Source organism: Salmo salar, chromosome ssa28 (assembly GCF_905237065.1).
Source record: "Salmo salar chromosome ssa28, Ssal_v3.1, whole genome shotgun sequence".
Lineage (NCBI taxonomy): Eukaryota > Metazoa > Chordata > Actinopteri > Salmoniformes > Salmonidae > Salmo > Salmo salar.
The window spans coordinates 36,690,080-36,703,729 of record NC_059469.1 but is presented as its reverse complement, the minus strand read 5'-3'; the positions used below and the strand labels follow the sequence as shown (position 1 = coordinate 36,703,729).

Genomic DNA, 13,650 nt, shown 5'->3' with positions numbered 1-13,650 from the left:
TTGCACAACTGAAGAATTTCTCCACAAACTGTCAGAAACCCTCTCAGGGAAGCTCATCTGAGTGCTCGTCATCCTCACCAGGGTCTTGACCTGACTGCAGTTCGGCGTCGTAACTGACTTCGGTGAGCAAACGGTCACCTTCAATGCCTATTGGCATGCCGGAGAAGTGTTCTCTTCATGGATTAATCCCAGTTTCAACTGTACCGGGCAGATGACAGACAGCGTGTATGGTGTTGTGTGGGCCGAGCGGTTTGCTGATGTCAATGTTGTGTGTGAACAAGAGTTTGACAACATTCCACAGGCCACAATCAACAGCCTGATCAACTCTATGCGATGGAGATGTGTCGCGCTGCATGAGGCAAATGGTGGTCACACCAGATACTGACTGGTTTTCTGATCCACGTCCCCTACCTTTTTTATAAAGGCATCTGTGACCAACAGATGTGTGAAATCCATAGATTAGGGTCTAATGAATTTATAACCTTATATGAACTGTAACTCAGTAAAATCATTGAAGTTGTTGCATGTTGTGTTTTTTATATGTTTGTTCAGTGTAAAACGGACCAGATGGATGGTAAGGGCATGTATTTGATAAAAACAGGAAGGAAGCCATCTGTGGAGAGAAAACTATTAATTTGACACAAGAGTGGTGGCAGGAAATGCATATCTATACTCCTCTCTCCTCACGAGAGTGGTGGCAGGAAATGCATATCTATACTCCCCTCTCTCCTCTCCTCTCCTCCCCTCTCTCCTCACTAGAGTGGAGGCAGGAAATGCATATCTGTATTCCCCTCTCTCCTCTCCTCTCTCCCCTCTCTCCTCACTAGAGTGGAGGCAGGAAACGGTGCCCCTCCAGTGGATTACATTTCAATTACATTTTAGTAAGTTATTGAGGGCTTAGCTGAAGCTTAGGGTAGCTTTTGTCCATCAGCAAGCAAACAGTAGTTGGCACTGTTCATATGTCGACTGTTATTGGTTGTTTCAACCATATTTAGATGTGTGATGTGGAATTGGTTTGATGTGTGATGTGGTATTGGTTGGTTTGATGGGTGATGTGGTATTGGTTGGTTTGATGGGTGATGTGGTATTGGTTGGTTTGATGGGTGATGTGGTATTGGTTGGTTTGATGTGTGATGTGGTATTGGTTGGTTTGATGTGTGATGTGGTATTGGTTGGTTTGATGTGTGATGTGGTATTGGTTTGATGTGTGATGTGTGATGTGGTATTGGTTGGTTTGATGGGTGATGTGGTATTGGTTTGATGTGTGATGTGGTATTGGTTGGTTTGATGGGTGATGTGGTATTGGTTGGTTTGATGTGTGATGTGGTATTGGTTGGTTTGATGGGTGATGTGGTATTGGTTTGATGTGTGATGTGGTATTGGTTGGTTTGATGGGTGATGTGGTATTGGTTGGTTTGATGGGTGATGTGGTATTGGTTGGTTTGATGTGTGATGTGGTATTGGTTGGTTTGATGTGTGATGTGGTATTGGTTGGTTTGATGTGTGATGGGTGATGTGGTATTGGTTGGTTTGATGTGTGATGTGGTATTGGTTGGTTTGATGTGTGATGTGGTATTGGTTGGTTTGATGTGTGATGTGGTATTGGTTGGTTTGATGTGTGATGTGGTATTGGTTGGTTTGATGTGTGATGTGGTATTGGTTGGTTTGATGGGTGATGTGGTATTGGTTGGTTTGATGGGTGATGTGGTATTGGTTGGTTTGATGGGTGATGTGGTATTGGTTTGATGTGTGATGTGGTATTGGTTGGTTTGATGTGTGATGTGGTATTGGTTGGTTTGATGTGTGATGTGGTATTGGTTGGTTTGATGTGTGATGTGGTATTGGTTGGTTTGATGTGTGATGTGGTATTGGTTGGTTTGATGTGTGATGTGGTATTGGTTGGTTTGATGGGTGATGTGGTATTGGTTGGTTTGATGTGTGATGTGGTATTGGTTGGTTTGATGTGTGATGTGGTATTGGTTGGTTTGATGTGTGATGTGGTATTGGTTGGTTTGATGTGTGATGTGGTATTGGTTGGTTTGATGTGTGATGTGGTATTGGTTGGTTTGATGTGTGATGTGGTATTGGTTGGTTTGATGTGTGATGTGGTATTGGTTGGTTTGATGTGTGATGTGGTATTGGTTGGTTTGATGTGTGATGTGGTATTGGTTGGTTTGATGTGTGATGTGGTATTGGTTGGTTTGATGGGTGATGTGGTATTGGTTGGTTTGATGTGTGATGTGGTATTGGTTGGTTTGATGTGTGATGTGGTATTGGTTGGTTTGATGTGTGATGTGGTATTGGTTGGTTTGATGTGTGATGTGGTATTGGTTGGTTTGATGGGTGATGTGGTATTGGTTGGTTTGATGTGTGATGTGGTATTGGTTGGTTTGCGATTAGTCATTGAATGGAGGGTGCGATTAGTCATTGAATGGAGGGTGCGATTAGTCATTGAATGGAGGGTGCGATTAGTAATTGAATGGAGGGTGCGATTAGTCATTGAATGGAGGGTGCAATTAGTCATTGAATGGAGGGTGCGATTAGTCATTGAATGGAGGGTGCGATTAGTCATTGAATGGAGGGTGTGATTTGTTAGATGTAGTTAAGTCTAGATCTCAGTATGCATTATCATAATCCAGGGTTTTACTGTCTGTTCACAGGGCACCACTACTACCAGGTTCACCATCGACGGCCACAGTGGGGTCCTGCGGATCAAAGCAGGCCAGACACTCGACTACGAGACCACAGCAACACACTTTGTGATAGTGGTTGCCAAGGTGAGATGTAGACTAGCTATGTGTCAATCAATCAATCCATTAATCAATTAACCCCCCCCCCAAAAAAATATTTAAGCTCTTTTTACATCAGCAGTTGTCACAAAGTGCTTTATAGATACCAAGACCCAAAACCCCAAAGAGCAATTTGTCACACCTGTCTGGTCTGGTCTGGGAATGCAGATATCTTCTGGCCCTGTCTCTGGGCTTTAGAGGGATGGAAAGCTCTCTCTCCTCTGTCTCTGGGCTTTAGAGGGATGGTAAACTCTCTCCTCTGTCTCTGGGCTTTAGAGGGATGGTAAACTCTCTCCTCCGTCTCTGTCTCTGGGCTTTAGAGGGATGGTAAACTCTCTCTCCTCCGTCTCTGTCTCTGGGCTTTAGAGGGATGGTAAACTCTCTCTCCTCCGTCTCTGGGCTTTAGAGGGATGGTAAACTCTCTCTCTCTGTCTCTGGGCTTTAGAGGGATGGTAAACTCTCTCTTCTCTGTCTCTGGGCTTTAGAGGGATGGTAAACTCTCTCTCTCTCTGTCTCTGGGCTTTAGAGGGATGGTAAACTCTCGTCTCTGTCTCTGGGCTTTAGAGGGATGGTAAACTCTCTCTCCTCTGTCTCTGGGCTTTAGAGGGATGGTAAACTCTCTCTCTCTGTCTCTGGGCTTTAGAGGGATGGTAAACTCTCCTCTGTCTCTGGGCTTTAGAGGGATGGTAAACTCTCTCTCCTCTCTCCTCTGTCTCTGGGCTTTAGAGGGATGGTAAACTCTCTCTTCTCTGTCTCTGGGCTTTAGAGGGATGGTAAACTCTCTCTCCTCTCTGTCTCTGGGCTTTAGAGGGATGGTAAACTCTCTCTCCTCTGTCTCTGGGCTTTAGAGGGATGGTAAACTCTCTCTCCTCCGTCTCTGTCTCTGGGCTTTAGAGGGATGGTAAACTCTCTCTCCTCTGTCTCTGGGCTTTAGAGGGATGGTAAACTCTCCTCTGTCTCTGGGCTTTAGAGGGATGGTAAACTCTCCTCTGTCTCTGGGCTTTAGAGGGATGGTAAACTCTCTCTCCTCTGTCTCTGTCTCTGGGCTATAGAGGGATGGTAAACTCTCTCTCCTCTCTCTGTCTCTGGGCTTTAGAGGGATGGTAAACTCTCTCCTCTGTCTCTGTCTCTGGGCTTTAGAGGGATGGTAAACTCTCTCTCCTCTGTCTCTGGGCTTTAGAGGGATGGTAAACTCTCTCTCTCTGTCTCTGGGCTTTAGAGGGATGGTAAACTCTCCTCTGTCTCTGGGCTTTAGAGGGATGGTAAACTCTCTCTCGTCTCTCCTCTGTCTCTGGGCTTTAGAGGGATGGTAAACTCTCCTCTGTCTCTGGGCTTTAGAGGGATGGTAAACTCTCTCTCCTCTCTCCTCTGTCTCTGGGCTTTAGAGGGATGGTAAACTCTCCTCTGTCTCTGGGCTTTAGAGGGATGGTAAACTCTCTCCTCTGTCTCTGTCTCTGGGCTTTAGAGGGATGGTAAACTCTCTCCTCCGTCTCTGGGCTTTAGAGGGATGGTAAACTCTCTCCTCTGTCTCTGTCTCTGGGCTTTAGAGGGATGGTAAACTCTCTCCTCCGTCTCTGTCTCTGGGCTTTAGAGGGATGGTAAACTCTCTCCTCCGTCTCTGGGCTTTAGAGGGATGGTAAACTCTTTCTCCTCTGTCTCTGGGCTTTAGAGGGATGGTAAACTCTCTCTCCTCTGTCTCTGGGCTTTAGAGGGATGGTAAACTCTCTCCTCTGTCTCTGTCTCTGGGCTTTAGAGGGATGGTAAACTCTCTCTCCTCCGTCTCTGGCCTTTAGAGGGATGGTAAACTCTCTCTCCTCTGTCTCTGGGCTTTAGAGGGATGGTAAACTCTCCTCTGTCTCTGGGCTTTAGAGGGATGGTAAACTCTCTCTCCTCTGTCTCTGTCTCTGGGCTATAGAGGGATGGTAAACTCTCTCTCCTCTCTCTGTCTCTGGGCTTTAGAGGGATGGTAAACTCTCTCCTCCGTCTCTGTCTCTGGGCTTTAGAGGGATGGTAAACTCTCTCTCCTCCGTCTCTGGGCTTTAGAGGGATGGTAAACTCTCTCTTCTCTGTATCTGGGCTTTAGAGGGATGGTAAACTCTCTCTCCTCCGTCTCTGTCTCTGGGCTTTAGAGGGATGGTAAACTCTCTCTCCTCTGTCTCTGGGCTTTAGAGGGATGGCAAACTCTCTCTCCTCTGTCTCTGGGCTTTAGAGGGATGGTAAACTCTCTCTCCTCTCTCCTCTGTCTCTGGGCTTTAGAGGGATGGCAAACTCTCTCTCCTCTGTCTCTGGGCTTTAGAGGGATGGTAAACTCTCCTCTGTCTCTGGGCTTTAGAGGGATGGTAAACTCTCTCTCCTCTCTCCTCTGTCTCTGGGCTTTAGAGGGATGGTAAACTCTCTCTCCTCTGTCTCTGTCTCTGGGCTATAGAGGGATGGTAAACTCTCTCTCCTCTCTCTGTCTCTGGGCTTTAGAGGGATGGTAAACTCTCTCCTCTGTCTCTGTCTCTGGGCTTTAGAGGGATGGTAAACTCTCTCTCCTCTGTCTCTGGGCTTTAGATTGATGGTAAACTCTCTCTCTCTGTCTCTGGGCTTTAGAGGGATGGTAAATTCTCCTCTGTCTCTGGGCTTTAGAGGGATGGTAAACTCTCTCTCCTCTCTCCTCTGTCTCTGGGCTTTAGAGGGATGGTAAACTCTCTCTCCTCTCTCCTCTGTCTCTGGGCTTTAGAGGGATGGTAAACTCTCCTCTGTCTCTGGGCTTTAGAGGGATGGTAAACTCTCTCTCCTCTGTCTCTGTCTCTGGGCTTTAGAGGGATGGTAAACTCTCTCTCCTCTCTCTGTCTCTGGGCTTTAGAGGGATGGTAAACTCTCTCCTCTGTCTCTGTCTCTGGGCTTTTGAGGGATGGTAAACTCTCTCTCCTCTGTCTCTGGGCTTTAGAGGGATGGTAAACTCTCTCTCTCTGTCTCTGGGCTTTAGAGGGATGGTAAACTCTCCTCTGTCTCTGGGCTTTAGAGGGATGGTAAACTCTCTCTCCTCTCTCCTCTGTCTCTGGGCTTTAGAGGGATGGTAAACTCTCCTCTGTCTCTGGGCTTTAGAGGGATGGTAAACTCTCTCTCCTCTCTCCTCTGTCTCTGGGCTTTAGAGGGATGGTAAACTCTCCTCTGTCTCTGGGCTTTAGAGGGATGGTAAACTCTCTCTCCTCCGTCTCTGTCTCTGGGCTTTAGAGGGATGGTAAACTCTCTCTCCTCTGTCTCTGGGCTTTAGAGGGATGGTAAACTCTCTCTCTCTGTCTCTGGGCTTTAGAGGGATGGTAAACTCTCTCTCCTCTGTCTCTGGGCTTTAGAGGGATGGTAAACTCTCTCTCTCTGTCTCTGGGCTTTAGAGGGATGGTAAACTCTCTCTCTCTCTCCTCTGTCTCTGGGCTTTAGAGGGATGGTAAACTCTCCTCTGTCTCTGGGCTTTAGAGGGATGGTAAACTCTCCTCTGTCTCTGGGCTTTAGAGGGATGGTAAACTCTCTCTCCTCTGTCTCTGGGCTTTAGAGGGATGGTAAACTCTCCTCTGTCTCTGTCTCTGGGCTTTAGAGGGATGGTAAACTCTCTCTCCTCTGTCTCTGGGCTTTAGAGGGATGGTAAACTCTCCTCTGTCTCTGGGCTTTAGAGGGATGGTAAACTCTCTCTCCTCTCTCTCTGTCTCTGGGCTTTAGAGGGATGGTAAACTCTCTCTCCTCTGTCTCTGGGCTTTAGAGGGATGGTAAACTCTCTCTCCTCTGTCTCTGGGCTTTAGAGGGATGGTAAACTCTCTCTCCTCTCTCTGTCTCTGGGCTATAGAGGGATGGTAAACTCTCTCCTCTGTCTCTGGGCTTTAGAGGGATGGTAAACTCTCTCTCTCTCTGTCTCTGGGCTTTAGAGGGATGGTAAACTCTCTCCTCTGTCTCTGGGCTTTAGAGGGATGGTAAACTCTCTCTTCTCTGTCTCTGGGCTTTAGAGGGATGGTAAACTCTCTCTCCTCTCTGTCTCTGGGCTTTAGAGGGATGGTAAACTCTCCTCTGTCTCTGGGCTTTAGAGGGATGGTAAACTCTCTCTCCTCTGTCTCTGGGCTTTAGAGGGATGGTAAACTCTCTCTCCTCCGTCTCTGGGCTTTAGAGGGATGGTAAACTCTCTCTCCTCCGTCTCTGGGCTTTAGAGGGATGGTAAACTCTCTCTCCTCTGTCTCTGGGCTTTAGAGGGATGGTAAACTCTCTCCTCTGTCTCTGGGCTTTAGAGGGATGGTAAACTCTCTCTCCTCTCTCTCTGTCTCTGGGCTTTAGAGGGATGGTAAACTCTCCTCCGTCTCTGGGCTTTAGAGGGATGGTAAACTCTCTCTCCTCTCTCTCTGTATCTGGGCTTTAGAGGGATGGTAAACTTCTCTCCTCTGTCTCTGGGCTTTAGAGGGATGGTAAACTCTCTCCTCTGTCTCTGGGCTTTAGAGGGATGGTAAACTCTCTCTCCTCTCTCCTCTGTCTCTGGGCTTTAGAGGGATGGTAAACTCTCTCCTCTGTCTCTGGGCTTTAGAGGGATGGTAAACCTCTCTCCTCTGTCTCTGGGCTTTAGAGGGATGGTAAACTCTCTCCTCTGTCTCTGGGCTTTAGAGGGATGGTAAACTCTCTCTCCTCTGTCTCTGGGCTTTAGAGGGATGGTAAACTCTCTCTCTCTGTCTCTGGGCTTTAGAGGGATGGTAAACTCTCTCTTCCTCTGTCTCTGGGCTTTAGAGGGATGGTAAACTCTCTCTCCTCTCTCGTCTCTGTCTCTGGGCTTTAGAGGGATGGTAAACTCTCTCTCCTCTGTCTCTGGGCTTTAGAGGGATGGTAAACTCTCTCTCCTTCTCTGTCTCTGGGCTTTAGAGGGATGGTAAACTCTCTCCTCCGTCTCTGGGCTTTAGAGGGATGGTAAACTCTCTCTCCTCCGTCTCTGGGCTTTAGAGGGATGGTAAACTCTCTCTCCTCTGTCTCTGGGCTTTAGAGGGATGGTAAACTCTCTCTCTCTCTCTGTCTCTGGGCTTTAGAGGGATGGTAAACTTCTCTCCTCTGTCTCTGGGCTTTAGAGGGATGGTAAACTCTCTCTCCTCTGTCTCTGGGCTTTAGAGGGATGGTAAACTCTCTCTCCTCTGTCTCTGTCTCTGGGCTTTAGAGGGATGGTAAACTCTCTCCTCTGTCTCTGGGCTTTAGAGGGATGGTAAACTCTCTCTCCTCTGTCTCTGGGCTTTAGAGGGATGGTAAACTCTCTCTCCTCTGTCTCTGGGCTTTAGAGGGATGGTAAACTCTCCTCGTCTCTGTCTCTGGGCTTTAGAGGGATGGTAAACTCTCTCTCCTCTGTCTCTGGGCTTTAGAGGGATGGTAAACTCTCTCTCCTCTGTCTCTGGGCTTTAGAGGGATGGTAAACTCTCTCTCCTCTCTCCTCTGTCTCTGGGCTTTAGAGGGATGGTAAACTCTCTCTCCTCTGTCTCTGGGCTTTAGAGGGATGGTAAACTCTCTCTCCTCTGTCTCTGGGCTTTAGAGGGATGGTAAACTCTCTCTCTCTGTCTCTGGGCTTTAGAGGGATGGTAAACTCTCCTCTGTCTCTGGGCTTTAGAGGGATGGTAAACTCTCTCTCCTCTCTCCTCTGTCTCTGGGCTTTAGAGGGATGGTAAACTCTCCTCTGTCTCTGGGCTTTAGAGGGATGGTAAACTCTCTCTCCTCTCTCTGTCTCTGGGCTTTAGAGGGATGGTAAACTCTCTCTCCTCCGTCTCTGGGCTTTAGAGGGATGGTAAACTCTCTCTCCTCTGTCTCTGGGCTTTAGAGGGATGGTAAACTCTCTCTCCTCTCTCTGTCTCTGGGCTTTAGAGGGATGGTAAACTCTCTCTCCTCTGTCTCTGTCTCTGGGCTTTAGAGGGATGGTAAACTCTCTCTCCTCTGTCTCTGGGCTTTAGAGGGATGGTAAACTCTCTCTCCTCTGTCTCTGGGCTTTAGAGGGATGGTAAACTCTCTCTCCTCTGTCTCTGGGCTTTAGAGGGATGGTAAACTCTCTCTCCTCTGTCTCTGGGCTTTAGAGGGATGGTAAACTCTCTCTCCTCTGTCTCTGGGCTTTAGAGGGATGGTAAACTCTCTCCTCTGTCTCTGGGCTTTAGAGGGATGGTAAACTCTCTCTCCTCTGTCTCTGGGCTTTAGAGGGATGGTAAACTCTCTCTCCTCTGTCTCTGGGCTTTAGAGGGATGGTAAACTCTCTCCTCTGTCTCTGGGCTTTAGAGGGATGGTAAACTCTCTCTCCTCTGTCTCTGGGCTTTAGAGGGATGGTAAACTCTCCTCTGTCTCTGGGCTTTAGAGGGATGGTAAACTCTCTCTCCTCTCTCCTCTGTCTCTGGGCTTTAGAGGGATGGTAAACTCTCCTCTGTCTCTGGGCTTTAGAGGGATGGTAAACTCTCTCTCCTCTCTCTGTCTCTGGGCTTTAGAGGGATGGTAAACTCTCCTCTGTCTCTGGGCTTTAGAGGGATGGTAAACTCTCTCTCCTCTGTCTCTGGGCTTTAGAGGGATGGTAAACTCTCTCTCCTCTCTCCTCTGTCTCTGGGCTTTAGAGGGATGGTAAACTCTCCTCTGTCTCTGGGCTTTAGAGGGATGGTAAACTCTCCTCTGTCTCTGGGCTTTAGAGGGATGGTAAACTCTCTCTCCTCTGTCTCTGGGCTTTAGAGGGATGGTAAACTCTCTCCTCTGTCTCTGTCTCTGGGCTTTAGAGGGATGGTAAACTCTCTCTCCTCTGTCTCTGGGCTTTAGAGGGATGGTAAACTCTCTCTCCTCTGTCTCTGGGCTTTAGAGGGATGGTAAACTCTTCTCTCTCTCTCTGTCTCTGGGCTTTAGAGGGATGGTAAACTCTCTCCTCTGTCTCTGGGCTTTAGAGGGATGGTAAACTCTCTCTCCTCTGTCTCTGGGCTTTAGAGGGATGGTAAACTCTCTCCTCTGTCTCTGGGCTTTAGAGGGATGGTAAACTCTCTCTCCTCTCTCTGTCTCTGGGCTTTAGAGGGATGGTAAACTCTCTCCTCTGTCTCTGGGCTTTAGAGGGATGGTAAACTCTCTCTCCTCTGTCTCTGGGCTTTAGAGGGATGGTAAACTCTCTCTCCTCCTCTCTGTCTCTGGGCTTTAGAGGGATGGTAAACTCTCTCTCTCTTGTCTCTGTCTCTGGGCTTTAGAGGGATGGTAAACTCTCTCTCCTCTGTCTCTGGGCTTTAGAGGGATGGTAAACTCTCTCTCCTCTCTCTGTCTCTGGGCTTTAGAGGGATGGTAAACTCTCTCTCCTCCGTCTCTGGGCTTTAGAGGGATGGTAAACTCTCTCTCCTCTGTCTCTGGGCTTTAGAGGGATGGTAAACTCTTTCTCCTCTGTCTCTGGGCTTTAGAGGGATGGTAAACTCTCTCTCTTCTCTGTCTCTGGGCTTTAGAGGGATGGTAAACTCTCTCTCCTCTGTCTCTGGGCTTTAGAGGGATGGTAAACTCTCTCTCCTCTGTCTCTGGGCTTTAGAGGGATGGTAAACTCTCTCTCCTCTCTCTCTGTCTCTGGGCTTTAGAGGGATGGTAAACTCTCTCTCCTCTGTCTCTGGGCTTTAGAGGGATGGTAAACTCTCTCCTCTGTCTCTGGGCTTTAGAGGGATGGTAAACTCTCTCTCCTCTGTCTCTGGGCTTTAGAGGGATGGTAAACTCTCCTCTGTCTCTGTCTCTGGGCTTTAGAGGGATGGTAAACTCTCTCTCCTCTGTCTCTGGGCTTTAGAGGGATGGTAAACTCTCCTCTGTCTCTGGGCTTTAGAGGGATGGTAAACTCTCTCTCCTCTCTCCTCTGTCTCTGGGCTTTAGAGGGATGGTAAACTCTCTCTCCTCTGTCTCTGGGCTTTAGAGGGATGGTAAACTCTCTCTCCTCTGTCTCTGGGCTTTAGAGGGATGGTAAACTCTCTCTCCTCTGTCTCTGGGCTTTAGAGGGATGGTAAACTCTCTCTCCTCTGTCTCTGGGCTTTAGAGGGATGGTAAACTCTCTCTCCTCTCTCCTCTGTCTCTGGGCTTTAGAGGGATGGTAAACTCTCCTCTGTCTCTGGGCTTTAGAGTGATGGTAAACTCTCTCTCCTCTCTCTGTCTCTGGGCTTTAGAGGGATGGTAAACTCTCTCTCCTCTGTCTCTGGGCTTTAGAGGGATGGTAAACTCTCTCTCCTCTGTCTCTGGGCTTTAGAGGGATGGTAAACTCTCTCTCCTCTCTCTGTCTCTGGGCTTTAGAGGGATGGTAAACTCTCTCTCCTCTGTCTCTGTCTCTGGGCTTTAGAGGGATGGTAAACTCTCTCTCCTCTGTCTCTGGGCTTTAGAGGGATGGTAAACTCTCTCTCCTCTGTCTCTGGGCTTTAGAGGGATGGTAAACTCTCTCTCCTCTGTCTCTGGGCTTTAGAGGGATGGTAAACTCTCTCTCTGTCTCTGGGCTTTAGAGGGATGGTAAACTCTCTCTCCTCTGTCTCTGGGCTTTAGAGGGATGGTAAACTCTCTCTCCTCTGTCTCTGGGCTTTAGAGGGATGGTAAACTCTCTCTCCTCTGTCTCTGGGCTTTAGAGGGATGGTAAACTCTTTCTCTCTCCTCTGTCTCTGGGCTTTAGAGGGATGGTAAACTCTCCTCTGTCTCTGGGCTTTAGAGGGATGGTAAACTCTCCTCTGTCTCTGGGCTTTAGAGGGATGGTAAACTCTCCTCTGTCTCTGGGCTTTAGAGGGATGGTAAACTCTCTCTCCTCTCTCCTCTGTCTCTGGGCTTTAGAGGGATGGTAAACCTCTCCTCTGTCTCTGGGCTTTAGAGGGATGGTAAACTCTCTCTCCTCCTTCTCTGTCTCTGGGCTTTAGAGGGATGGTAAACTCTCTCTCCTTGTCCTGTCTCTGGGCTTTAGAGGGATGGTAAACTCTTCTCTCCTCTGTCTCTGGGCTTTAGAGGGATGGTAAACTCTCTCTCCTCCTCTCTGTCTCTGGGCTTTAGAGGGATGGTAAACTCTCTCTCCTCTGTCTCTGGGCTTTAGAGGGATGGTAAACTCTCTCTCCTCTGTCTCTGGGCTTTAGAGGGATGGTAAACTCTCTCCTCTGTCTCTGGGCTTTAGAGGGATGGTAAACTCTCTCTCTCTCTCCTCTGTCTCTGGGCTTTAGAGGGATGGTAAACTCTCTCCTCTGTCTCTGGGCTTTAGAGGGATGGTAAACTCTCTCTCCTCTGTCTCTGGGCTTTAGAGGGATGGTAAACTCTCTCTCCTCTCTCTGTCTCTGGGCTTTAGAGGGATGGTAAACTCTCTCCTCTGCTCTGTCTCTGGGCTTTAGAGGGATGGTAAACTCTCTCCTCTTCTCTGTCTCTGGGCTTTAGAGGGATGGTAAACTCTCTCTCCTCTGTCTCTGGGCTTTAGAGGGATGGTAAACTCTCTCTCCTCTGTCTCTGGGCTTTAGAGGGATGGTAAACTCTCCTCTGTCTCTGGGCTTTAGAGGGATGGTAAACTCTCCTCTCTCCTCTGTCTCTGGGCTTTAGAGGGATGGTAAACTCTCTCCTCTGTCTCTGGGCTTTAGAGGGATGGTAAACTCTCTCTCCTCTCTCCTCTGTCTCTGGGCTTTAGAGGGATGGTAAACTCTCTCCTCTGTCTCTGGGCTTTAGAGGGATGGTAAACTCTCTCTCCTCTCTCCTCTGTCTCTGGGCTTTAGAGGGATGGTAAACTCTCCTCTGTCTCTGGGCTTTAGAGGGATGGTAAACTCTCTCTCCTCTCTCCTCTGTCTCTGGGCTTTAGAGGGATGGTAAACTCTCTCCTCTGTCTCTGGGCTTTAGAGGGATGGTAAACTCTCTCTCCTCTGTCTCTGTCTCTGGGCTTTAGAGGGATGGTAAACTCTCTCTCCTCTGTCTCTGGGCTTTTAGAGGGATGGTAAACTCTCTCTCCTCTGTCTCTGGGCTTTAGAGGGATGGTAAACTCTCTCTCTCTCTGTCTCTGGGCTTTAGAGGGATGGTAAACTCTCTCTTCTCTGTCTCTGGGCTTTAGAGGGATGGTAAACTCTCTCTCTCTCTGTCTCTGGGCTTTAGAGGGATGGTAAACTCTCTCTCCTCTGTCTCTGGGCTTTAGAGGGATGGTAAACTCTCTCTCCTCCGTCTCTGGGCTTTAGAGGGATGGTAAACTCTCTCCTCTGTCTCTGGGCTTTAGAGGGATGGTAAACTCTCTCTCCTCTCTCCTCTGTCTCTGGGCTTTAGAGGGATGGTAAACTCTCTCTCCTCTGTCTCTGGGCTTTAGAGGGATGGTAAACTCTCTCTCCTCTCTCCTCTGTCTCTGGGCTTTAGAGGGATGGTAAACTCTCCTCTGTCTCTGGGCTTTAGAGGGATGGTAAACTCTCTCTCCTCTCTCCTCTGTCTCTGGGCTTTAGAGGGATGGTAAACTCTCCTCTGTCTCTGGGCTTTAGAGGGATGGTAAACTCTCCTCTGTCTCTGGGCTTTAGAGGGATGGTAAACTCTCTCTCCTCTCTCTGTCTCTGGGCTTTAGAGAGATGGTAAACTCTCTCTCCTCCGTCTCTGTCTTTGGGCTTTAGAGGGATGGTAAACTCTCTCTCCTCTGTCTCTGGGCTTTAGAGGGATGGTAAACTCTCTCTCCTCTCTCTGTCTCTGGGCTTTAGAGGGATGGTAAACTCTCTCTCCTCCGTCTCTGTCTTTGGGCTTTAGAGGGATGGTAAACTCTCTCTCCTCTGTCTCTGGGCTTTAGAGGGATGGTAAACTCTCTCTCCTCTGTCTCTGGGCTTTAGAGGGATGGTAAACTCTCTCTCTCTGTCTCTGGGCTTTAGAGGGATGGTAAACTCTCTCTCCTCTGTCTCTGTCTCTGTCTCTGGGCTTTAGA

The 13,650-nt window shown here is 48.6% G+C and overlaps 1 protein-coding gene across 1 annotated transcript in view; it reads left to right on the top strand.

The window, feature by feature from the left end:
• Positions 1–13,650, top strand: part of LOC106589931 (cadherin-related family member 1) — a 56,351-nt gene that overhangs the window by 7,855 nt on the left and 34,846 nt on the right. Inside the window, exon 8 of the mRNA XM_045710225.1 lies at positions 2,661–2,777. Within this exon, the coding sequence (XP_045566181.1) occupies positions 2,661–2,777 (117 nt within the window). The remainder of the gene's footprint in view (positions 1–2,660; positions 2,778–13,650) is intronic.